Below are 24,684 nucleotides of genomic sequence, written 5' to 3' on the forward strand. Positions count from 1 at the left end.
GGAGAGGTCGGGGAGTAGCTGGGAGAGGTCGGGGAGTAGCTGGGAGAAGTCGGGGAGTAGCTGGGAGACGTTGGAGAGTAGCTGGGAGAGGTCGGGGAGTAGCTGGGAGAAGTCGGGGAGTAGCTGGGAGACGTTGGAGAGTAGCTGGGGGAGGTTGGGGAGTAGCTGGGTGACGTGGGGCTATAGTTAGGACTGGTGGGAGAGTAGGACGGAGAGGTCGGGGAGTAGGAGGGCGAGGTCGGGGAGTAGGAGGGGCTCTGGGGTGTGTAGCCCCCGGGGGAGCGAGGCTCGTAGGCAGGAGACGTGGGTGAGTAGCTAGGAGACATGGCACCACCTGGAGGAGGAAAAGCCGAGAGGAGCCACGTGAGGGAGAGTCACCCGGAGGGAAGGACCGGGACGAAATGAACTTGGCCCCCACAGACGGACAGGGCCTGCTCACCTGGTGAGGGGATGTAGGGGCTCGAGGGGCCCGGGGAGCCCGGCGAGCCCGGCGTGGGGGACCACGCAGGGGAGTAGCCCGGACTGAAGCCGCTGGCATCCGAAGCAGCACTAGGGGAGAAGCCAGCTGCCCCTGGGGTCATCCCACTTCCTGTGGAGTGACAGACAGAGGAAACAGGCATTAAAACCTGAGCTGGAGCCCCCCCCCCCAACTTGCCCCACCCCACGCCTTCCGACACGGAGACTCCTCACCCTCCTGTGACCCCCCAGGGGGCCCCTCTGCCAGCCGGGGTCACTCACCGACACTGGGAGACCAGGCGCCATAGGCCGGAGTGGCACCCTGGTTCCAGGGAGTCATGGCCGGAGAAATCCCTCCCATGGGACTGGGCGCTGAGCCGAAGAACATGCCAGTGGCTGTGCGAGGAGGATGCACAGGGACTGGTGAGCACGGCGTCTGGGGACCGGCCTGTCCCTCCCTTCCCCCCCCCCCGCCCCCCCTAACCCTCCTACTCACGTCCGGCGGCCCCCAGGCCGGGGATGTTGGTGGGGATCTCCATGCCATACTTGCACTTCTCCGCGTCGAGCAGGAGGTCGAAGCAGCCGGTGCCGGCCGGAGCGAGCTGGCCCAGCATGATGTTCTCAGACACCCCCTTCATGGGGTCGCTCTCTCCGTGCGCGGCCGCTTCCATGAGCACATCCACCTGAACGGCCGGACGATGGGGGCCCCCGTGAGACCCGCCACTCCCAGTGCTCCGGGGCCGCTCCGCCCCCGGTGCACACACCCGCCCGACGGGGCAAGGGCAGCGGCAACGCCTCCCCTCTTCCCACGGCGCTCCCTCCTCCTGCCCCCTCTGTCCGCCCCTGCTCCGTTCCGCCATTACCGTTTCCTCAAAGGAGCATTTCATGAGAGGTCCCGTATCCTGGCGGTTAACCCCGTGTCGCGTGATGGCCATCAAGTGGCCACGACAGGTCATGGTATCACACAGGAGAGCCAAGTGGCGGTAATTGACGTAGGAACCGTCAAAGGAGATGACGTGGTAGAGCTCTCGCTCCAAGGCCTTCCGCACGGCTTCGATGCCCAGCACCTGGCACGGGGTTGGGGGTGAAGGGTCAGGACCGAGTGACCGTGCTCTCCTCTTGCCACCCACCCCCCACTCCCCATCCGGAGGGACGGTCGGGAGTCGGTGCGGCCCAGACTCGACAGTGGACTCGGGCACGGATAACCCTGAGCGAGGAGATGCGGTGCGGGAGCTTCCGGGCTCGAGCGCTCACCGTGAAGATCTCCACGATGTCGTTGGACGTGGTGCGCACGGGGTCCACGTCCTTCTCACTCAGCACCCGCATCAGGCTCACACCGTCGGTCTCCAGGATCCACTCCTGCAGGGCCTTGAATTCTCCGTCCTCCGTGATGATGATCTTCTTCTTGTTGTCCGTCTGCGGCAGGTGCATGTACACCTGTGGGGACGGCGTGAACTCACTGGGGGCAGGGGCGGGGGGCGGGGCGGGAGCTCACTGGGGGCGGGACGGGGCGGGAGGGCCGACCTTGCTGATCTGCTCAATGCCCTGCAGGGTCATGTCCGTCAGCATGTTGGACTCGATGCAGCGCAGGAAAACGTCGTCGTCCATCTTGTCCACCACCTCTTCTTCCTGTGCCAAGAGCGAAGCCAGAGTCTCGGAACCCTCATCGCGTCCTGGGCTCCCGCACGCCCCACCTCGGCGCCCCCAGGGAACCCACAAGTCGAGTCAGGCGCCAGACCCTGCCCCCCTCCGTCCCACTGAGTTCCCTTTTATCGTGTTTTTACGATCCTAGTAAAAGAAACCTAAGGAAAAGCACCCACACTCCACCCTCCTGACACAATTTCCGTGTGTGGTGTGTGTGTGTGTGTGTGCATCTGTGCACACACGGCCCCAGGACTGTAACTGCGCAAGCAGCACCACCCCCTGCCTTAATGGCACTCGCTACTTGCCCAGGCCGCTACTTCCTGGACAAATGAGCTCGTTCATGGAGATCTAGAGCATAAGATGTCGAGACACGTCCAAATCCTGGGGTCTACTCTCCGATAGTTCGACAGTAAGTTCTGAGTTTTTGTTATTAAGACACCAGGCACCCCACATGCTGAACAGTATTTTCGGAGCGGTGCTCAGGAGGGAAGTCACCGGTCCAACGTTTCCTTGGGTCTTGCGATACCCGCTGGCATGCCACTTTCCACGGGACATGGCAATTTTGCTGTCAACCTGCCTCTGGCTCTGCCCTCATGCAGGAGCCTCCCGGGAGGAAAGCCCAGTGACTCCCCTGCTTCGACACCATCTGTTTTTTCGACAGGGCCGCTGCCCCGGTTTGCCGAGGCTCCTGTGGCTAAAAGTCTGGGAATCCCTGCCACTCCCCCATCCCTATGGCAGCTGGTGTGCCTCGTCCCTCGACGCTTCCATCGGGACTTCTCTGGCCCGAACGAGGCTTCGCAGCCTTCCACACCCGACGCTGCCGGTCCCCTAGGGCGTCCGTTACCTCCTGCATCTTGTTCTCGTCGCTGTTCATGATGCGGATCCGCAGCACCAGCTTCTCCGCGTTATCGTCGTTAAAGATGCAATTCAAGTCGTCGCCAAAACCTGGTGGGGAGCAAGAACTGTGAGAAAGACGGCCGCGACCACACCTCGCAGCCACTGCTCATCCACAGCTCTCCCAGACGGGGCTCCTTCTGGCTTCTCCTCCCTCTCACAGAACCGTCTGGAAGTGGGGAAACACTGAGCACAGAAGGCAGAGAGGGAGGGTGGCTCGCTGGGGATGGGCGGGCGGTGACGTGACAGACAGGGAGCCCAGGCAGGACCCCGAGCCGGGCCTGCCCCCGCCGCCTCACCAGCATTGATCTTTTCGGCAATCTGCTCCATGGTCAGCTTCCGGTCAGTCATGTGCTTCCGGTCCAGCTCCACCCGCAAAAGCCAGGGGGAGATTCGGGCCACGTCAAAGTCAGGCATCTCATAGTAGACGTTCACCCACTCCTGGTCCTCGGCCACCACTGTGCTCTGGGGGTTGGGGTCGTAGTAGATGGCTGTGTTGGCGGTCACCTTCCTCAACGTCGTATGCTCCAGGCGGCACAGAATGTCCTGGGACAAAGAGGGATTGATGACACGGCACGTGGGTGGCTCCAAAGGCCCCTCCAAACCCTCTGCAGAGAGGAGTTATTCCAGGATGAGAGTTCTCCTTTTCATCCTGCCAGGAAGTCCATCGACCCACCCCCTACCTTGGCCCTCTCGGCGTCCCGAGCAGACTGGCCCAGCAGGAAGACCGTGAGTGATGGGGTCTTTGGTTTCTTGGAAATGTTGATCAGCTCCTTGAGTCGCGGCACGCCCAGGGTCACGTTCTTGGCAGACACACCGGCGTAGTGGAAGGTGTTCAAGGTCATCTGGGTGGCGGGTTCTCCCAGGGACTGTGCAGCCAGGGCCCCCACCATCTCCCCGGGATGGGCCTGCGGAGTAAGAAAGGCCAGCATCAGAATCGGCAAACCCCTCCCTTCTGGCCGAGAACGAGACGCAGTCAGGACGGGGACAGAGGCGCCTACACGAGGCAGAGACTTAAAGTGGAGTCCCGCGTACCCCTCCCTTCCCCAGTGCCTCGAGTGACACACGTTCGCCCCCAGGGGGTGCACGCCCAGAAAAAGGCTCTCCCATCCAAAACCCCCGTTTCTAAAGCACGCCAACATTACAGGCTAAATGTTCACTCTGCAGCAGTTTTCCGAACAGGAAGCTCCCAATTGTCATCGAGGTTATGAGCACGTAAAACTTAACCTTTCAACGCGAATCATACGGTACGTAGCCTTTTCAGACCGATTTCTTTCGCTTCGATACAAGTTACCGTGTCGTCTTCTGATGGCTGGGCCCCTCGCGGCTTTCATCACAGAATAATATTCCTTTGTACGGGTTTAGCAGTTTGGTTTACCCATTCGTCAGTGGATGGACTTTCGGCCGGTTTCCACCGCCTGGCTGTTAGGAATGATGGGGCCCTGAACCCTTGTAGTAGACGCTCCGCCGTCTCTTGGGGACACTCCTAGTGGGACTGCTGGTTCAAACGGGAACTCTGTGTCCCACCTGGAGAGGAGCAGCGGGCCCTGATCCCCAGCAGCGGTCCAGGAGACTTCTGATTCCTCCACATCCGCGCCCGCCGTCCCTTTATTCCCCACTGTAGCCATCCTAAACTCGTGGGGCGTGAACCGGTAGCTCACCGTGGCTTTCACCCACAGCTCCTTGACGGCTGAGGACGTCGAGCATCTCTTCACGTGTTTACCGCTCGCTTACGTGAACTCTTCGGGGGAAAGGTCTACTCGAATCCTTTGACATTTTTCTTTTTGTTGCTGACTCTCAGTAGTCCTTCGTGTATTTTTCATACGCAACCTTGTCACGCATGCGATTTGCAAATGTTTCCTCCTGTTCTGGATTGTCTTCTCATTTTCTTGCTGGTATCCTCGGATACTGGATTTACGTCAAATATATTCGGAAGTACGCCTATAATTATAACGCTTCTCTCTTCCCGCTACTCCGTACAATCCTTAAAGACAGTGATGGTGTGGCGCCTTGGCTGGCTCAGTCAGTCAGGCGTCTGACTCTTCATTTCTGCTCAGGTCATGATCTCACAACCATGAGTTTGAGCCTCACGTGGGGGCCCTGTGCTGACAACGCGGGGTCTGCTTGGGATTCTGTCTCTTCCTCTCTCTGCCCCTCTCCCACTCATGCTCTCTAAATAAATAAAGTTAAAAAAAAAAACAAAACCAAACCACTGGTAGTATACCTAGTTGCTGTCCTGCTCACTCTCCCCGATCCCCTACCTCCACCTAAACTGGAATTGGGCACACGGCAGGCACTCGAAGAAAATAAAGAACAACCCTCCCATTTCGTAGCGCAACCACGCAGCTTCCTTCCTGTACAACTGCCTGTCCTAGAGTGGTCACTCTGTCCCTCCAAGGCCCAGTTTTCGTGTCTGAAACGTGGGGCTCCCAAGTTGCCGGGTGGTCTCGAGACCGCTGAGAACTGGAGCAGCCCCTCCGTGAACAAGGGCCGTCGTTGGCGGGGGGCGGGGGGCTGCTCTCAGAGCCCAGACGCGTCAGCAGGTCAAAGGAGAAGAGCAAGGCCGAGATCACCACTCACAATGGCTTGGTTGAACTTGGACTCGATCTCTCCGAGCAGCCAGTCGAAGGCCTCCCCGCTGAGCCGGAACTCCTCGGCCATGCGGCGGGAGCACAGCGTGGAGCGCAGGTGGATATTGAAGAGAAGCGTGGCGTTCTCCTGGGCTTGCCGGCTCAGGGGGTCGTCCCCATTCACGATCACCAGCTTCTTGCTCAATTCCTTGACTCCTGGGACGGCCAAAGGAGGTAAAGAAGTTGCAGACCGGGGCCCAGCTCCCTCCTGTCCCCCCGCCCGGCCCGGAGACCCCAGAGCAGCTACTCACCCTCTACGACCTTGATGGGGTGCAGGTCGGAGGGGAGGCGAGGGTTGATGTGGAAGATCTTCTGAGCGTTCCAGATCATGCGCAGCAGGTTGCAGGGGAGGACCACCTGTGGGAGGACGAGAGGGAGCGAGGATCGCGAGTGGGCACAGTCTCTCGGGGGCGGCAGCTCGCCAGCCCGGCCTTCCCGCCCACGCGTACCTTGCTGTCGCCGGTTGGGAAGATGACCCTGAGCACCTCCCGATCCTCACGCATCCGCTCAAATTCGCGCTCCAGCTCGTTCTGAATGTGCGCGTTGCTCAGCACGTCCTTCACCAGGTCCTCCTGCAGAGTCCGCCGCAGGGCCCTCTCATTGGTGTAATCGAAGCGGAACCTGCGTGCGGCGGGAGGTGGAGTCAAGGGGCAGGCGGGCCCAGGGCCTGACCCCTGCCCGGGGCACCGAGGCTCCCGAAGGGGCAAGGTCTGCACAACGGGGCTGTGGAGGCGAGACTCTCGGGCAGGGAAACTGCAAAAAGGACCCGGGGGCGGGGCAGCCCGTCTGGGTTTGCTCTGTCGGGTCATCGGGCACGGGCCGGGGACGGGTCTCAGGTCTGTTCCCCACCCACCCACTCCCACCACGCGGCGTCCGTCCCCCGGGTGGGCGCGGGGCTCTGGGGGATCGAGCTGCCTGCGAGGCACAGTCCAGGCGAGCAGTCTGTGTGCAGGGAGGGGGGGCCCCCAGGAGGCGAGAACCACCCCCTGCCTCCTCCTCACTTCTTCTCAAAAGCCTTGTTGGACGGCTTGAGGGTGGCCAGGTTCTGGAACTCGACGCTCTCGCCGGCCAGGCCGTCCTCGCCGTAACGGAGCTGCACCACCTGGTTGATGGAGTTGCGCACGGTGGCGTCGTACTTCACCATCACCGACTCCATGGACTTGATGAGCCGCCGCTGGATGTACCCTGCGAGGAGGTCACCGGGGCCTCACCACGGGCCGCAGGGCAACGAGGCGAACACGTGGCCCGAAAAGCCTCTCTCAGAGCGAGCCCTGCCGGCGGCCCGAGGGCCTCAGCCCACCCGAACCTCAGAGGGGGCAGCCGGTAGCCCCCTGGTCCCCGAGGCCTCTCCGTGAAAGCCGAGCCTACCACCGACCGGAACCGGGCCCAGAAGAGTCCCTTAGGAACCAGCCACTGGACAGGGCCCAGAAGAGCGCCCTAGGAACCAGCCCCTGCATCACAGTGCACGACAGAGACCCCGAGCTCCTCCCCTGCACGTGGAAGGCTGCAGGGCTGTCACACGGGGGCGGCTCCCTGGCTGTGGCTGTCGTTCCCCCCACGAGGGACAAACCACGTGTCCAGGAGAACGCCTACCCCTCCCTCCACGCCCTGCACCCGCTCCCCCCCGCCCCGCCGCCCCGGCCGATACGCACGGGCCCGAAGGCCTCACCAGTCTCAGCTGTCTTGACAGCAGTGTCGATGAGCCCCTCGCGACCCCCCATGGCATGGAAGAAGAACTCGGTGGGCGTGAGGCCGGCCAGGTAAGAGTTCTCCACGAAGCCTCGGCTCTCGGGCCCGTAGTCGTCCTTGATGAAGTGGGGCAGGGTCCGGTGCTTGAAGCCAAACGGGATCCGCTTGCCCTCTACGTTCTGCTGCCCGACGACAGCGATGACCTGGGAAGTGAGAGGCGGGGTGCACCCGGCGCCCTCTGCACCAGGAGCGGGGGCTCCCAGCACTACCCCCTCCGCCGCTCCCACCCTTCTCTGCGGCCCAGATCTGGAAAGACAGGGCTCCCCACCTGGGAGATGTTGATCTTGGAACCTTTGGCCCCGGACACGACCATAGACTTGAAGTTGTTGTATTCAGACAGGGACTTCTGGGCGGAGGAGCCGGTCTTGTCTCGGGCGTCGTTGAGAATGCGGTTCACCTGGTTCTCAAACGTCTGCCGCAGAGTATTCCCCGGGGTGGGCTCCAGCTCATTGTTATGAGCCTTCTCGATGACCTGGGTACGTGGGCGGGGGCAGACCTCAGTGCCCGTCCTACTCCCCTTCCCTCACACCCGCTGGGCTCTCGCGGACATCACGTTCAAAGTCTCTGAGTGTTCTGCCCACCTCTATCACATCCTGCTTGGCCTTCTTAATCGTGTTCTGAATGTCCTGGTAAGTTTTAGAGTCTGCAATGGAGTCCCCGATGCCAATGGTATGACCTAGGGAGAAGGAGAAGCATCAACACCCTCTGAGGGCTCCCCAAAGACCTGGGATGGAATCACAGCCAAGAGAGTGCCAAACCCAAGCAGGGAAGAGAAAAGGCTGGAGAAGAGCAGTAAAGAGACGGAGTAAGGATTCAAAGCAGGTTTGCTAGAGCCTTCTACTCACCCTCGATGAGCAGCCAGTTGTTAATGACGGTCTGAATGTTGGAGTAGAAGAGGCGGGTGATGTCGTGACCCATCTCCAGGTACGAGATGTGGACCAGCGAGCCGGCAGACGTGCCCAGGGACTTCTTACACAAGATGCCCATGATCAGCTCCCCGTTCTCCACCACCACCTGTGCACAAAGCACCCTCTCGAGGCCCCTGCAGTGGCTCCCCTGGAAATCCCATGGATTTCAGCCAGAAGGCCAAGAGGCAAGGTGGCGGCCAGGTCCGAATGCTGTTCCCACACACGCAGAGACCAGGTCCTACCTTGGTGTCCCCGGGAGAGATGTGCTTGTAGGGACCACTGTCCTCATCGTCGGGATGGGTGCTGTGGGTGCGGATGCAGTTGATGTGGCCCGGTATGATGAGGGAGAAGATCTGCTTGCCCGTCCACAGGGGACGGGGCTTCAGAATGGCTGGCTGTGGGACCTTCCCGTCCCACGTGGACAGGAACATCAGGAGGTTCATCACCTCACCCTGGGAGGGAAGAGCAGGCCAAACAGACTTCAGAATTGCAGGCCCCGCTCTTGGGAATGTCACCTGCCCAAGGGTGACAGCCAGATTCTGGAGGCAGAGAGATGCCAGGAAGTGTTTTCCAAAATTTTAATTGAAAATACAATCTCTAGATTTTGGGTTTTTCTTCTTTTAAACAATAAGTACAAATTACTTTAAATAATTAGGAAGTAACCGGGGCGCCCGGGTGGCTGTCAGTTGTGTCCACCTTCGGCTCAGGTCATGACCTCGCGGTTCATGAGTCTGAGCCCTGTGTTGGGCTCGATGCTGTCAGGGTGGAGCCCTGCCTCGGCTCCTCCGGCTCCTTCTCTCTCTGCCCCTCCCCACTCATGCTCTCTCGCTCCCAAAAATAAACGAGCAAAAAACGAACTGAACAGCGAGCTAAAGTGGTAAACGTTTCGGCCCGTGATCCGCCTGACCCCATTTTCCTTCTGCCTCACACGCAGGTCCGTGTGACGCGAGTCAAGGCAAGAGTCCTGACTCGCCCTCCCAATCATCCCCTCGCCGCCCTGGGGCCCCTCTGCCCTTCCCAAGTCAGGCTCCCTCCCCAGGGGCACACACCCGCTCCAAGAAGACGTCTCTCTTTGTGAATTTGCGCACTGCGGTGAGCGTGTCCTGCACGATGCCCATGACGGGGCGATTGCTCTGGGGGGTGACAATCATGCGTGGCACCATGGCGAGCTCCTGGATCTCCGCCCGGGTCTCCAGAGACTGTGGCAGGTGCAAGTTCATCTCGTCCCCGTCAAAATCAGCATTGTACGGAGTGGTCACGCTGTGGTGACAGACGGAAGCCGGGGTCAGGAAGACGCCTGCAGGGAGGCGTCAGGGAGCAGCCCGGCCCCGCCTGCCTCCCTCAGCCAGGGCGCTGACCTCAGATTCAAGCGGAAAGTCGACCAGGGCAGGATGCGGACCCGATGCCCCATCATGGACATTTTGTGCAAAGTCGGCTGACGGTTGAAGATAACAATGTCTCCGTCGCACATGTGCCGTTCCACCTGTCGGAGGAAGTGTGGACAGGTCTTAGGGAAGGCGCTATGAGTAGGAGGACAGGACCGTGGGCCTGAAATGCTCTACACGTGGAAACAGACGGCACTGTGGGGTTAATTTCACACGGAACACGTGTCAACCACAAGCTTCGGGCCGGGTTATCAGCGACGACAAGGCACAGTTATCCACCAGCCTCAGGGAACTCGACTGTGAGAGAAAGCCCAGAGACCCTGGACACGAAGCCTCCTGTTCTGTTCCTCCCCTGGATCTCCCTTCCCTGCCACATGCACCCCTCGCGCTGCACTTGGGTTTATGCGACCCCCACCCCAGATGCCCACGGCCAGCAGCTCTGGCTCCACTAGGAGGCGGCAGTCTCAGAGTCTCCACGCACCTGGATCCTAACCAACAGGACGGGATCCCCCCGCCCCCAGGGCCCCCTGCCAGAGAGCTTCCTGCTCAGGGGACAGAGGCCCTGGCCCGTCACGTGCCTTGTAGCCGGTCTGCAGGTGAAGGTCACTGGGCTTGGGGTGGAAACGCAGGTCGATACGATCGCCGTTGTCCCGGATGATGTACTTGGCGCCCGGGTACTGGCTGTTCCCCCTGCGCACCAGCTCCTGAAGTCTAAGGAGGACAGAGGCACGATGAACACACACCTCCCAGGAGCCCCCGCTGCCTCACTCAACCGGAGCCCTAGGTGCGGGCCCACTCCCCTCGTGTGTCCACAGCCCTCCCGGCAGGGTCCCAACGCAGGGCCCACCTGTCGATGTTGAAGGGCGTGACGATCTCCGCAAAAGTCATGTTGGCGGCGATGGAGCGGGGCACGCCGACCTGGTCGATGGAGAGGTTGGGGTCGGGGGTGATGACGGTGCGGGCCGAGAAGTCCACTCGCTTGCCCATCAGGTTCCCCCGGACCCGGCCTTCCTTGCCCTTCAGCCGCTGCTTCAGGGACTTGAGGGGGCGCCCGGACTTCTGCATGGCCTGGGAGGACACACGGGGAGGCGGCCGCGGTCAGCACGGCCCCTCCTCCAGGGCAGGGGCGCAGGGGCGCAGGGCAGGCAGGGGGCGTGCGGACTCACGCGGGGCAGGCCGGGCAGCTCGTTGTCCACCATGGTGGCCACGTGGAACTGGAGGAGCTTCACGTCCTCGGCGATGACATGCGCCGCCGCGCCATTCTGCTCGTTCCGCCGCAGCTGGTTGTTGATCTTCACGATGTCGGCCAGCTTGTGCGTCAGGTCGTCCTGCGGCGGAAAGCCGGCGTCCTCACCGCCAGGCGCCCGGGGTCTCCCTCACCCCCGGGGCGGGCGGGCCCCGCCCATCCCTCCTCTCCCAGGTACAGAGGCGCCTCTGTGACCGTCGCCGCATTAAGGGCGTCGTTGAAAGGCGCGCGGCTGGCAGGCGGCGGTCACCCCTGCACGCCCGCACCCGCGCCGTTCCCTGTCCCCCCCCACCCCCCCTCCCCCCGGACAGGCAGGGTCCCCGGGCCGCCGACCTGGTTGCGGGCGGAGCCCTGCATCACGACGGCGGGCCGCACGGACAGCGGGGGCACGGGCAGCACCGTAACGATCATCCACTCGGGCCGCGCGAAGCGGGGCTCCATGCCCAGCACGAAACACTCCTCGTCGGAGATGCGCTTGAAGATCTCGTGCACACGCTCGGGACTCAGCAGGATCTTCTTCTCCTGCGAGTCCTCGTTGACGTGCTTCCACTCGGCATACAGCTCGAGGCCGGAGCGCCGGATCCTGGGCTGGTACCGCCCGCAGCCACCATGGCCCTTCCAGACGGGGGGGGGGCGGCCGGGGCGGGGGATGGCCGGCGCCCCTGGGCCCCCCGGGGGTCTTCTGCCGCCCCCCCCCCCCCCCAACCCCGCGCGGCGTCCCCGACGGCCGCTACCTTCTCCTTGGCCAGGTCCTCGTCGCCCTCCGGCTGCTCCACACCGAACTTATTGTCCATCTCCTCCCCGCCCTCACAGATGTTCTTGCCCTTGCACAGGTCGTACACGTGCGTGAGCCTCTTCTTGGGTTGCCCCTTGGACTTGGCCAGAATGTCCTTGATCTTCGGGTTGTTCTGGGGACACGGCAGAGCAGGGTCGGTTGGGCCTGCTCCTCGGCCCCCCCAGGCATCCCCTCCCCCGGGGCCGGGGCCGGGGCCGGGGCCGGGGCCGGGGCCGGGGCCAGGGCCAGGGCCGCTGCCCCCCCCCCCCCGCCCCCACTCACAGAGTCCACGAGAAGTTTGGAGCAGAAGAAGCAGACACAGCGCAGAACTTTCATCGTCTTCACCAGGAAGCCCACGTGAAACACAGGTTTGGCCAGCTCAATGTGGCCAAAGTGGCCAGGGCACTCTGTCATGTTTCCTGTGGGGACACACACCTCAGAGACCAGGTCCCCAGGTGTCCACCCTCGGGCCGGGGCCCAAGGAGCCCGGCCTCCTGCTCCCTTTGGGGCGCCGCCCCAGCCCCCCAGCACTCACCTGCACAGGTCTGGCAGCGGCCGGTCCGCTCGATCACCCCCTGCCTTGGATCCATCAGCCCCCCAAGCTTGGGGCGGCCTCCCTCAGTTGTCTCGGGGTATTTGATACCCCCCTCGGTCACGGACATTCGTTTCTACAGAGAAAAAGACCAATAACAACTAAACAGGATTCCTACTTTCCAGCTTTCATATGCTAAGGCCTCGAAGAACCCCAACTACCCAGAGCAGAGAGAGCCGGGTACAGCCCGGGGTGAGGGGAACAGGGCATCACTGTGTGTGCTCCTCTGCGAGTGACAGAGCCAGAGTATCGGGGTCCCAGCCACTGCCTGAGTGGGAGGGGGCGCTCACACTAGCGGGCCGTGGACCCCAGCCCCCAGAGAAGCTGGCTACCTCTTGGACTCAAGCTCCAGACACCCCTCCAGACCGAATTCCTGGTCTCTGGCATCCACAGGACGCAGCCCCAAAGCTGAAAACAAGCCCAGAACCCGAGCCCCTGGCAGGAACCCCTCTGTGCGGCGCCCCGCCGTGATGGCGCACGTGTCCTGCCCCAAGACGTGGCCTGCCGAGTAACCGGCTCTCATCCTTGTCGCCTCCTCCTCCCCAACAAGGGCCGGGCCAGCTCTTCAGAACCCTTCCTCTTCAGATGGCGACCTCGTGCTAAGACGGGAAAGGCAGGTGTGGGAGTGGAAGGTCGGCGAGAATGATCTGGCGAAGTGTACCCAGGCGCCCCAGGAGAGGGAGGCAGAACCCGGGGTGGGATGCTGACAGGGGCGGGAGCGGGGGACAGGAGTTCAGAGGCCTGTGTGTGTTAGAGAAGAGATCTCTGCCCTGGGCGAGAGGCGGGCTAAGGAAACCTCTACTTTTCACACCCTGAAAACCAAGGGCTTGGCAATGAGCTGGGTTTGGCCCACTCGACTTCCGGAGCGAACTTAAACCTAATAAAAGCTTTGATCAGCACGTCAACTTCAGGCCGCCACCAACCACGCTCAGTGCACCTTGTCTGTCTAACCCTAACTGCTCACCTTCCAGGAATGAGGTCCTGTCCTTAGACAGGAGAAACCTGAGGCTGCGTGAAGGGACTTGTCCAAGGCCTCTACCTCCAGGAGCCACCGGAAGTCGGACCCAAGCCTCTGTGGGCCAATCACAGTCCGTCCCGCGGCCCGGTAAGCGCCTAAGCTCTGGGGTACAGCTTCTCGGTGGCAAGCACAGCACTGGCTGACTGGTCTTCTCTTCACAGCTGACCGATAGGCACCACAGTCCCACTTTACAGATTACAACACCGAGGGGCCCAAGGACACGGGGCTAGAAAGGAACGGGGCCAGGATCACCTGTGCGTCCTTTCTAGTGCATCATGCCGAGGAAACGGACAGTGGGTTCTAACTGGCACAACGTGGCGACTCCACCTCCTTCCACTACGGCCACCACCAAGGCCCCGAAACCACGCCAGACGGACCAAGGAGCTGCACTCTGCCCAAGCCAGCGGAGCCGGCCGGTCTGAGCTTGTGGGCCCGTGACACTGGGCAGGTGGGCCACTTCACCAAGCTTCATATCCTTCCCACCTAAGAGGGGGCACTCACGTCAGAAGCCAGTACCTGCCCTTCCTCACCCTCAGGCGCAAAATGGTTGAGAGAGCACAGGCTGGGGCCAGAGACCTCTGGTTTGCAATCCTGGCTCCACCATTTACCAACTATGCAACTTCATTTACCTGCTTAAACCCAGCACGTGACAGGTGCTCAGTACATGACAGCGCTCGTGATCTAATCACTCAGCAAGCTCTGGTCACTTTCACCTCCTAAACGGGCTCTGAATCTCACCCCTCTCCTCCAACCCCACAAGCCCTGCCTCAGGTCAGGCCTTTCCTTTGCCGTCTACATCAGAGCATTCCTTCAGTGGCCAGCCTGCCTCTCGTCAATCCGTCCACACACGTGGGGTGCTCCTCTTAAAATGGAAATCTGATCTTTGTACCCTCCTGTCCTCGGAACGACATCCAAGCTCGTAGGAGTCAGCAGAGCTTACAAAATGGGTTTTATGACGTTTCTACCTTCCTTTCTTTTCCCACCTGGGTAACAGACTCCCCTGCGGTCTCCCCATCCGCCAGCACGTGTGCTGTCCTCCTCATTGTCTTCTGGAAGGCCCTTCCCCACAAGGCAAATTGCTATTTAAAGACCCAGCTCAGGCACTGCTTCTTCCAGAAAGCCTTTCCAGAGCCTCCCCAAGACAGACCGGCACCCCTCCTCTAGGCTTCCATAACCCCTCTCCCACTGCACCTCTCCTAATGCAATCAAATTACCTACTGGGGGGGGGGGGGGGGTCTGTTTTCCCACAGATTATAAGCATCACTCGGCAGACAGCATTTCTCTCTCGTCCTGGATCCCACGGCCCCTAATGAATGTTTGTGAGACGGAACTCCACCGCTCAGGACCCTCCGGTACAGAGAAGTGTGTTCAAAGAACTTGGAAAAAAGACTGGCCCCTGCCAGCCAAGCCCGCGATCCCCTCATAACGGGTCTGACCAGCCATGCTGAGCAGAAACCTAACGGCCTACTGATGTGAGGCTGAGAAGGCTCTGAGCACCCACAACGTTCATCAGGAAGACAAGGCTGGGGTGACTGGATTCCCAGAGCTGGAACCCCTTCAGCTGCATCGTGTCTTGTGAGAAAACGAAAGGCTCTGCTCACCTTGAAGGAAACACAGGAAAGCAGAAGCGGGCCTGACTCGGGCTGCCACCAGGGTCACTAGAGCGCTCAGGGCGATCAAGCTCAAGACTTTGTGGCTTTCTCTGCTCCGAGCCCAAGCCCGCCAAGCCACCCACCTGCAAGGACTATTCTGCCTGCAGGTATTGGGAAGCAGCTGGGGGCTGTCCTGGAACGTTCTGGAATATCTCTCTCCCAGAAGGTAACACACTTCATTTCGGATTATATATGTACATGACATCAGCCCGCAGCCTTTCATCCAAACCCTGGTTCTCATGACCTACGTAAGGGGTAGGCTCCTGAGGGAGTGGCTGGTCCCAGAGGGTGGCCCTGAGGTCACAGAACAGAAGCCTGCCACAGAGTCTCAGGAAACACTCATTCTCTTTTCTCTGCCTTTAGAGAAACACACTTGGAGGGGCGCCTGCGTGGCTCATCAGTTAGGCATCTGTCTCTTGATCTTGGCTCAGGTCACGATCTCATGGTTTGTGAGATTGAGCCCCGCGTCGGGCTCTGAGCTGACAGTGCAGAGCCTGCTTGGGATTCTCTCTCTCTCTGCCCCTCCCCAACCTGCCTGTGTGCTCTCTCAGAATAGATAAACATGAAAGAAAGAAAGAAAGAAAGAAAGAAAGAAAGAAAGAAAGAAAGAAAGAAAGGAGGGAGGGAGGGAGGGAAGGAAGGAAGGAAGGAAGGAAACACTTGTCCTTGGAAATGGGCTTTGGGCCACTTGTACAGATGCGGTACCCGCCCTGCCCCCGCGACATCTATGCTCCAACCACAGAGATCTCTCAAAATTCCTTTCCTTCACATGCCCCCTTCCCGGTACACTTCTTTCCGTTCTTTAAGATCCAATCCAATGTCCCCTCTCCGTAATGGTCACTGAGCTGTCCCTGGCCTCATCCACACCCCAAGAGGTGCTCGGCCGCCGTCTTTCCTTGCTTCCTCCTGTCTCTCGCACCGGCCCGCAGTCCTTGAGGGCAAGGATCATGTTGCACAGTGGCCAGCATGTGATAGGGCTCAGCAAGTAGCTGCTGCAAGTACAGGAAGTCCTTCCTTAGATTATAAATAACGTGAGGACGAGAATAAGCTTCTGATCCGCCGACATAACCCACACGTATCAGAATCTATTATTGTTTTAAATCCTTCTTGGAGTAAGTTGGGGTGTAAATAAATAAAGTTATACTCTTCCTGGCAGATGGCTGCTTTTAACGAAAAGGAGCCAATCTCGTCACACGTAACGGAGCACCCGTCTCCCCTGACTTGGTACCGGCTTTGCAGGAAAGTCCCAGCGCCAGCCCTCCTCGCGTCCTCGCCCTCACTCTGCAACATCCAAACCCGCCACAATGGCCGAGAGAGCAGCTCTATCTTACGGCCATTTTTTTTTTTTTAAGGTTATTTATTTATTTTGAGACAGAGACAGCGTGAGTAGGGGAGGAGCAAGAGGAGGGGGAGAGAGAATCCTAAGCAGGCGCTGCACCGTCAGCACACAGCCTGATGTGGGGCTCGAACTCACAAAACCGCGAGATCACGACCTGAGCTGAAACCGAGAGTCGGACACTTAACCGACTGAGCGACCCAGGCGCCCTGTCTTACAGCCAACTCTAAGAGTCCTCAGTACCTCGACACACAGCCCTACTCTTAAATACTACCTGTTCCATAAGAGGTCCCTTGCCCGCCGGTCCTCCTACCCAAAGTGGAGCTGTTATTCCCTCAAACTACAAGAGCACTATATAAACTGCAAGCCATGCAGGGTAAAATCACTTTCCCATAAGCCTGCCCACCAGAGATGACCCCCCGACCCCCGTCCAGTTTTGCGAGCAGCTGGCCTGCCACACGCTTTTTAAAATGCAAGTATGTTCCGGGGCACCTGGATGGCTCAGGTCACGATCTCTCAGGTTCGTGCATCTGGCTCTGGGCTGACAGCTCAGAGCCTGGAGCTGCGTCGGATTCTGTGTGTGTGTGTGTGTGTGTGTGTGTGTGTGTGTGTCTCTCTCTCTCTCTCTCTCTCTCTCTCTGCCCATCCCCCAGTCACGCTCTCTCTAAAATGAATAAACCTTAACATTTTTTTTAAATAAAAAAATAAAATGTAACTATGTTCCTATTTTTACATAAACAGGGTCTCATTCTGCACACTGTTCAGTAACGTTTATCCGATTCCTAAACTTTATTGGTTCCTCGTGCCCTTGGTGTCTCAGTAATTTTCACAGCACTCCCTGGGCCAAGAGAGATCCACTTACTAAGTACCTAAATCCAAACAACTCACTAAACATCTATATCCTACCGACTCAATAGCCATTTGAAACAATACACATAAATTGAGAAAAAGATTCCAATATTTTAGAAAGAAAAATATTTTTATTTCCTAGATGACCACAATTACTTACGACACCTGTTGGGCACGGTACTACTTGGCAGATCTTGGAACCAGATTGGTCAGCACCACCCCGATTTCTTGCTCTAGACTGATTTTTTTCCCCCTGTATCTATTAGCAGCTGCTGAAAACCCAGCTTCCCAAAGATATGACGTCACTGAAAGGGATCTGGCGCCATCTAACGCTGAAAGGCAGCTACCAGGAGCTCCAAATTCCCAAGACATCAGACACATGGAGCTGAGCTCTGGCGCTTCTCCTGAAAATTTAAAACCCCTCACTGGGCCCCTGAGAGTTCGCCGAGGTGGCTCAGCACAGTTTGGGGAACAGGGAACTCAGCCTAACGGGAAGATCTTTTCTCTTCTAGGAATACACGCCCGGAGTTACTCCCTAAGATTCCTATCAGTAAATATCTAGGCAATTTATAATTTCAAACAATATCCTTGTCAAACGACGTTGTGATAAAAATCCTCCCACACATATCTTTGTGAACTTGGCAATTATTTCATTCTCTCATTCATTTAACGGGCTCTAATTACACACCAGGATTATGTGCTGGGCACAATTTGAGAGGCTGACGTTACGGAGGTGAATACAAGGTCCCTCACAAAATTTATATCCTCCTGAGGGAGTGAGGAACAGAAAAACTAATCCTTTCAGGTTGTGACAGGCTATGAGGTAAAATAAGGTCAAGACCAAGGGTTAGAGGGGTGCCTGGCTGGCTCAGTCGGTGGAGCACATAACTCTTGATCTCGGGGTTGTAAATTCGGGCCCCACATTGGGTGTCGAGATTATTTAAAAATAAAAAAAAATGAGAAAGCCAAGAGCCAGGGGTTAGAGAACGCACAGGTCAGGAAAGCACCCCGTAACAATAGGCTATCTGAGCTGAGAACACACGGACAGAAAGGCAGAAGCCTGGGGAGCTGCGGGCAATGCCCTAAGCAGCAGGAGCGGTGAATAATAAAGTCCCCGAGGCAGGAATGAACTCATACTGTTGGAAGAATGGGCACAAGGGTGTGGTTAAAGAGCGAAAGAGGAGTCTGGCGAGGAGCTGGAGAGGCAGGCAGGGGGCAGGTAATGCAGGACCCCGCGGGTCAGAGTAAGCCGCTCGGACCCTTCGGAGAGGACTGGGCGCAGGGAAGAGCCCGGGGAAAAAAGAGCTCTCTAGCCGCTCTGCGCACCGCAGAGGGAACAGCTAGCAGCCGGGGCTACTGCCCGGAAAGACGAGGGCGGCGCGGACCCTGCCGGTCCAGATGGAGATGGTCACAAATGGCTGGATTCCAGGCCTATTTTGAAAGGCAGAGCCGACAGACTGGCAGATGGACCAAGTGGAAGTTGTGAGAAGGCGAGGAATCAAAGACGGCTTTTGGGTGTCTGGCCCGAGGAAGTGGGTGAATGGTAGAGGCGCTTGGCGAACCGGGCAAGACCCGGGGAGGGGCACGCTCAAGAGGAGAAATTAAAGCGGTTTTCATTTCAGGATACGTTTTTAGAAGCGGTAGGGCCGGAGCAAGGTCTGTGCATATTAAACAACATCAACTTGTCAGACGGTCCTCCAAAAAGGCGACACCAGTTTATTAGCCTCCTACCAACAGCGGCTAAGCGTGCTCACTTCCCAGGATTCGGGCCAGCAGAGAACAAGCAGATAAAGAAAAAACACTTCATCTAAATTTGCATGTTTTTATTAGTAAGCTGAATATTTTTTATTGGCCACTTGCACTACTTCTGTGAACCGTCTGTATCCTTTTTCTGCTTGCCTAACAGGTGTGTGCTTTCCTTACTGGTTTATAAACGTTCCTCGTGTATTAAGAAATCTGACCTGGTCTATCACCGTGCAAATACTGTTTCCCAATCTGCTTTTCAGCTGTCCCCGGTGCCTCCGATAAAGAGAAGCACCTCTTATTTTCAAGTAGTGAAACGTGCCCGGCTCTTCCCTGTACATAAAATGCTTAGCTCAGTGCCTATCATGTGCCCCGCCTATAATTCATTCATTCCTATTGAGGGGTTCTGTCCCCGGAATCGGCCCCCACAAGGCTTCTGTATGTCTCTAGGGCTTCCTAGTTTATCTTTCTAGACTTAAACCTTAACTCCACCTGGAATTTCTTTGGAATGGTGCGTTTACGAGGTCCTGACTCCTGACACAACTTTCAATTCACGTGGCTGAGCCCTGTCCTCCAGCAAAACGATCTCCATCCACAAACACAGCCATTCAACTCCATTCTCTCCAGCCCACTGGCTCCCTCCAGTTCCCTCCACAAAGGAGTCCAAGTCACCAACAGTTCTCCCCCAGAACTCCCCTCCTCCCTGATCTCTCCTGCTTCCCTTCTTAGCCCTCCTCTTCCTCGGCAATGGGTTCTTCACAGGGCAACCGAAGTAGGAGTAGTCCGTTTTGGTTTTTTTGTTTTGTTTTGTTTTTTAACGTAAACTTGATGTCCCTCTCCTACTTCTAACTCTCCAATGGCTTCCTATGAAAAATAGAATTAAACCCCAGGATTCCTTACCATGATTTCCAACATCTCACCTGGCCTGCCCGGTCTCATGCTTCTCCAGCCCATTTCCACAACTGTCCTCACTGGCTGAACCCCAGTCACACACGCACAATTCTTTGAAGCCCCTGGGGCCACACCAAATTCATGCCTCCCTCAGGCCCTTTGCACCTGCTGTTTCCTCTGTCTGAAGAGCTCTTGGCCCCCAATTTGTGGCCTAGACTACTGGCTGCTTCTCCTCATCCAGGTAATGTCACCTCCCCAGGCAGGGCCTGTGGACCCTGACACTACCCCATCTACAGGAACTTCACACCTCGTGGCAGCACGCACCGCTTCACTCCATTCAAAGTACTCGCCATTAACGGAATACCCTCGTTCATTCATTTATGTGTTTAGTGTCCGCTCTGCGTCTATCCCACGACAGGCGTTCAATTCATACTTGCAGAAGGGGAGAGGAGAAAAAAGATCTGGGGTCCGGCTTCGTATCCAAACTTGAAAAGCCTCCCCCCCCCCCCGAAGTCCTTCTGCATCTACTCCCTCCCGGCTGCGACCAGTCCGCCCCCGCGGCCCGTGCTCCAGGCCCGTCCCCTAGGCCACCGTGGAGCCCCGCCCGCGGCGCGGCAGAACGCAGAGGGAGGGCAGGCCGCTTACCAGTTCATCCGGACTGAGGACTCCGAACTGCACTCGCTTGATGGTGCGCAGCGGGCATGCGCTGTCCCCGGAGGGGGGGCCACCCCCGTGCATCGCGGAGGCGGGCGCGCTGCGCAGGCGCAAACCTCTCTACAAAAACCCTGCGCCGCCTCCGCCTAGGTGCTCAGACCCCGTCGGGGCGGCCACCGGGAAGGACCTCCCCGAGTTGGGAGGAAAAAGCCGGAGGAGGGAAAGGTGGGGGAGGGAAGAAGGCGGGGAAGTGAAAAGGAGCGAAAAGAGCTCTCCTCCCCCTTTCCGGAGATTTTTCGTCTCCCAAAAAGGAAAAAAAAGAGGGAGGGGGAAAGGAAAAGGTTTCGGGGGGAGGAAGAAGAAAAAGGGTAACGAATAAATAAGTAACCAGGCTCCTGAACGGCAGAGGTTACGGCAGTTTGTCTCTCCCCCTTCCGGGAGCCGCCTTCTTCTCCAACCGTCCCGGCCGCGCTCTCGGCGCTTCTGAGGAGCGAACTGGCCGAATGACGCCCTTTATAGATTCGCCCCTGCATCTCCGCCCCTTCCTTTCCCGCCCTCCCTTGCGCTACGGGGTCGCCTGCGCCGGCCTGCACGGAGCGCGCGCTCGAGTCGTTGGTCCTCCCTCCCCGGCACCCGGGTTGGGCGGCCTTTTGAAGCGACAAGGGGGAGGGGGACTTTTTTTTTTTTTTACCCCGCCGCCTCCCCTTTCTGCTTCCTTCCCGGCCGAGATTTAAGGTGTGAAGGATCTAGGGGAAATATAGGCCGCTTTTATTCTAGTTTGGACTGTGCTTTCGTCTTCAGCAAAAGTCTCCCCCCCCCTCCCGCTGGAAAATGGTCTGTTCGGCGAATCGGTAATGAAGGAGGCGGGGCCAGTCGCGTCCTCCCAAGAGGGTTCCTGGAGGGGGGGGGGGGGGGGCGGCGGGGAGAGCGCTGGGACCGTCCTTGGTCATGAATATGCAGTAACCACGCTGAATATGCATGAATCGATCAAGATGGCGAAGCCAATCGCCTGTCCGGAAGTAGCTGATGTTTGTGGAGCGGCCTCCTGGGACGGGTGGGCACCTCCGGGCCTCAAATGGAGAGCCGCCCGGAACTCGGGTCCTGGGTCACCCCCCCCCCCCCCCCCCAGCTCTGAGCCGCTCGAAGAGGCCTGGACTCTGGGCTCGGGGAGCCTTCTCCGGAAGGAGGCTGGCCACTGTCCGGGAGAGATCACGGGACCGCCACAATCCAGGAAAAGCAGATTAGCCACGGGGCGGGACACAGAAGTCCTGCGGGATTCGGGGTCAAGGCATCTGAACGTTAGGACATCCTCCCCCTTCCAGAATATTTCAGAAATAAGACTGGCGGGGGGAGGGGGGGAGAGGGGGCAAGGATCCCAAGGGATTCTCCAATGAGAGCCGAGTAGGGCTCTCGCTCTCCTTCCAAAGCAGAGATGACACCAACGGCACAGCCACATTCAGAGCGATCCTTGTTTGATGTCAATGTCACGTCACCACCCCGGGGGTGGGGGGAGCATAACCATGAGGAAAGGAAACTGTCTCTCAGGGAAAAAGGCACACTCCCTCACGCCGGCCGCTGGCTCTGTCCGCTGGCCTGAAAGCCCCAAACAGCCCAGCCCCAGTGCTCTTCTGTCTGCTACTGAGGGGAAAATCCTCCCCGTGGTTCACGGCCGGCCTGCCTCACCCCTTTGATGTGCTCCTCAGACCTTACTTACTCCACAGTCACGTCCTGATCCCCAAGCCCCAGCCTAGATCTCTTGATCCCCACGCTCGTCCCAGCTCTTCCAGACAGTCCCTTCTCCACTGAGTCCCCAGGTCACCCTTGACTCCCAAGGGGTGCCCCTCTCCCATCTTCAGTTCTTTCCCGGTCACGTGCCCTCCCCTGCTTGCCTGCCAGTCTCTCCTTCTCCTTCTATTTCCCCCGGCCCCCCCCCACCCCCAACCCCCAGGCTCTCAAGTTCGATGTCACTCCTCCACCTGCCCTTCCTTCTCACAGCTGAGGTTCTGGGCGGTGATGATGGCAATGCTACCCAACACCACCCCTGCCCCCATGATGTCAGAAGGTGCCACTGTCTCATAGAGCACGTAGTACTGCAGTATCAGGGCCACCACCACCTCGGAGTGCAGGACGGCGCACACCAGGGCGGGGTGGACCTTGGTGACCGCGTAGCTCACGCACACAAAGGAGACCAGGGCCAGGATCCCCACCGCCCCCACGCAGCTCCAGCTCAGAGGGTCGTTGGGCAGCACAGGGGTCTGCAGTACAAAGAGGCCTGGCACAGAGCCCACCAGCCCCACCAAGCCAAACAGGAAGGCCACCGTCGGGAGGCAAGAGGGGAAGTCCAGAGAGCGGTATACCAGCAGCCCCAGCGACAGCGCCAGGCCACCCAGGAAGGCGAGCACGTAGCCCAGGGCGGTGTAGAGGCCCGTGGTCCCCTCCTGCAGCGTCCCTAGTCCCGGTCCCACAATGATGATGAGTCCCAGGGTGCTGCCCAACAGGCCACACCAGTCGTAGCCGCTGAGACCCTGGCTCTCGAGGCAGAGGGCGAGGAGGGCAGAGCACATTGTGGAAGAGCCCTTGCGGACCGTGGCAGCGTTGCCGGCCGGCACCACCTGAACCGCACTGTAGGCGCATCCGATGCTGAGGACGTTGAGCAGGGCGTGGAGGCAGGCCCGGGCCCGGACGTCGGGAGGTCCCAACAGAGGGTCGCCGCGCAGTTTAAGTAGTAGCGCAATGGGGAGGTGGAAGAGACATCGACAGATGAGCAGCTCCAGCGAGGGGAAGTGGGAAGCCTGGTAAGCCATACGAGAGAAGGGGCCCACGAAGCCAGCGGGCAGGCCCCCACCCAGCAGGGCCACAAGCAGGCCCTTGGTGGCATCGGAGGGCCGGCAGCGCTGGTGCGAGGGGAGGCTGGGAGGAGTGGAGGGCGGCGATGGCTGGGTGAAGTCGGGCAGGTTGAAGTAGGGGTGACTGCCGGCCTGTTAGGGAGAAAGGAGCTCGGGCATTAGGGCAGCCATAGCCCAGGGGACCAGGGGGCAGGGCGAACGCCAGGCTGGGCTGTGGGACCCGTCTCTCGGGACAGTAGAGGGGCGGGCCGTCTCGCTGAGGAGCTCTTGGGAGCTAGAAAGGGCCTGAACGTGGATGAGGTGATACAGCGTGGGCCTTGGGCCTCTAAAGCAGGAAGCAGGGGGTGAGCGGTCCAGGGGCATCGTGTTTCTCTGGGTAAATTCCTGGGAGAAGAAAAGGAGGACCCGGGGGGGGGGGGGCCCTGTTGGTCTGGGGAAGGGGAGGCAGCCTCAGATGCCGTGCGTCTGTGTGATGTCACAGGTTCCAGGGACATCTGGGTACACCATTGTGAGTTTCATTTGGGGGTGTCTCTAGCACAGCTGGGAAGTTTGGGGGGAAGAGACCAAAGGGAGCAGCCAGGAGCTACAGGGAAGGGGGCTCTGTCTCCCTGACCCCCGCACTCACCATCTTTCCTCGGACCTCCTCCTCTATGCCTGGCTCAGGGGGCCTGGGCCCTTCGGAGCTCCAGCCCTTGTGACCTGGATGGAGTGGGAGCGGGGTTCTTCTCTGGAACCTTCCTGAGGTGGGGGCGGGAGGTTCTCCCCTGGAACCTTCCTGAGGCAGGGGTGGGGGTGGGGTAGGGGTGGGTGGGGGTGGGCCTAGTTTCTCTCGTGATTTCCAGCCCTGCTTGCTTTGTGTCTGTCTCTGCGCTTCCGAAGTGGGTCTCCTTCTCTTTTTCTCTGGAGGAGTAGCTCTGTGATGAGACTTGTTTGGTTTTAAATGAACTCGTTTATGTCTCACCTTGTTTCCAAAGAAAGGTTTTGCGGGAGGGAGCTGAGGGCCGACCGCTCTGTCTCCCCCTGAGTTGTGGATTTTTGAACACCAGGGAGGAGTCTCTGGGACTGTCCCTCTGGAGTTTCAGGAATGTGTTTCTTGTGTGTGCTTTTCACCTGGTGTTTTGTCGGTGCCGCCCCGGGAGGCGCACACCAGGGCCTCTGCATTTACGCAGAAGTATATAGATGTGGATATTTCTGCCGGTGGGGACAAAATACCAAGCTGCGTGGTCATCTGCACTGGTAGTCATTTACGTGTGTCTGCTCCTTAGGGCTGGGGCCTGCCCGGGCCGCGGCCTGGTGGGGGTCCCTGCGCGTTTCTGGGAAGGGTGGGTGGGCACGTGCGTGTGTCCGGGGCTGCCCCTGTGCGTGTGCTGAGGCCGGGTCTGAGGGACCCACCCGGCCGGATCGCGAGCCTGCCAT

At 59.1% G+C, this 24,684-nt stretch overlaps 2 protein-coding genes across 2 annotated transcripts in view; both read right to left on the reverse strand.

Moving 5' to 3' along the window:
* The window catches only part of POLR2A (RNA polymerase II subunit A), a 22,168-nt gene extending 1,248 nt beyond the window's left edge, over positions 1-20,920 (reverse strand). The window contains exons 1-29 of the mRNA XM_040453353.1: positions 20,414-20,920; positions 12,223-12,355; positions 11,970-12,106; positions 11,647-11,820; positions 11,246-11,527; positions 10,833-10,994; positions 10,514-10,734; positions 10,245-10,377; positions 9,640-9,764; positions 9,331-9,541; positions 8,524-8,733; positions 8,219-8,387; positions 7,955-8,049; positions 7,642-7,845; positions 7,294-7,516; positions 6,626-6,809; positions 6,074-6,245; positions 5,876-5,981; positions 5,575-5,780; positions 3,678-3,902; positions 3,294-3,540; positions 2,945-3,045; positions 1,981-2,085; positions 1,711-1,893; positions 1,320-1,523; positions 953-1,139; positions 739-852; positions 440-589; positions 1-334 (exon numbers count right to left, since the gene is read on the reverse strand). The exon at positions 1-334 is cut by the window's left edge and continues 1,248 nt beyond it. Of these exons, the coding sequence (XP_040309287.1) occupies positions 1-334; positions 440-589; positions 739-852; positions 953-1,139; positions 1,320-1,523; positions 1,711-1,893; positions 1,981-2,085; positions 2,945-3,045; positions 3,294-3,540; positions 3,678-3,902; positions 5,575-5,780; positions 5,876-5,981; positions 6,074-6,245; positions 6,626-6,809; positions 7,294-7,516; positions 7,642-7,845; positions 7,955-8,049; positions 8,219-8,387; positions 8,524-8,733; positions 9,331-9,541; positions 9,640-9,764; positions 10,245-10,377; positions 10,514-10,734; positions 10,833-10,994; positions 11,246-11,527; positions 11,647-11,820; positions 11,970-12,106; positions 12,223-12,355; positions 20,414-20,506 (5,090 nt within the window). The 5' untranslated portion in view covers positions 20,507-20,920. The remainder of the gene's footprint in view (positions 335-439; positions 590-738; positions 853-952; positions 1,140-1,319; positions 1,524-1,710; positions 1,894-1,980; positions 2,086-2,944; positions 3,046-3,293; positions 3,541-3,677; positions 3,903-5,574; positions 5,781-5,875; positions 5,982-6,073; positions 6,246-6,625; positions 6,810-7,293; positions 7,517-7,641; positions 7,846-7,954; positions 8,050-8,218; positions 8,388-8,523; positions 8,734-9,330; positions 9,542-9,639; positions 9,765-10,244; positions 10,378-10,513; positions 10,735-10,832; positions 10,995-11,245; positions 11,528-11,646; positions 11,821-11,969; positions 12,107-12,222; positions 12,356-20,413) is intronic.
* A 953-nt stretch (positions 20,921-21,873) lies between these two features.
* Positions 21,874-24,684, reverse strand: SLC35G6 (solute carrier family 35 member G6). Its single transcript, XM_040452941.1, has 3 exons — positions 24,661-24,684; positions 23,894-24,133; positions 21,874-23,400 (listed from the first exon to the last, which is right to left on the reverse strand). The coding sequence occupies exons 1-3, from the start codon at positions 24,682-24,684 to the stop codon at positions 22,387-22,389; spliced, it is 1,278 nt and encodes a 425-aa protein (XP_040308875.1). The 3' UTR covers positions 21,874-22,386.

The sequence above is a fragment of the Herpailurus yagouaroundi genome, unplaced genomic scaffold (genome assembly GCF_014898765.1).
Source record: "Herpailurus yagouaroundi ecotype Mexico unplaced genomic scaffold, PumYag 208, whole genome shotgun sequence".
Lineage (NCBI taxonomy): Eukaryota > Metazoa > Chordata > Mammalia > Carnivora > Felidae > Herpailurus > Herpailurus yagouaroundi.

Excerpts from the sequence above, each read along its gene's own strand:
- SLC35G6 (XM_040452941.1), bottom strand. The coding sequence starts at position 24,684 with ATGGCAGGCTCGCGATCCGGCCGG. Across the intron at positions 24,134-24,660 it reads CAGGCTCGCGATCCGGCCGG|AGACAGACACAAAGCAAGCA; the intron begins GTGGGTCCCTCA and ends TCGGAAGCGCAG. Across the intron at positions 23,401-23,893 it reads AGGAGGTCCGAGGAAAGATG|GCCGGCAGTCACCCCTACTT; the intron begins GTGAGTGCGGGG and ends TCTCCCTAACAG.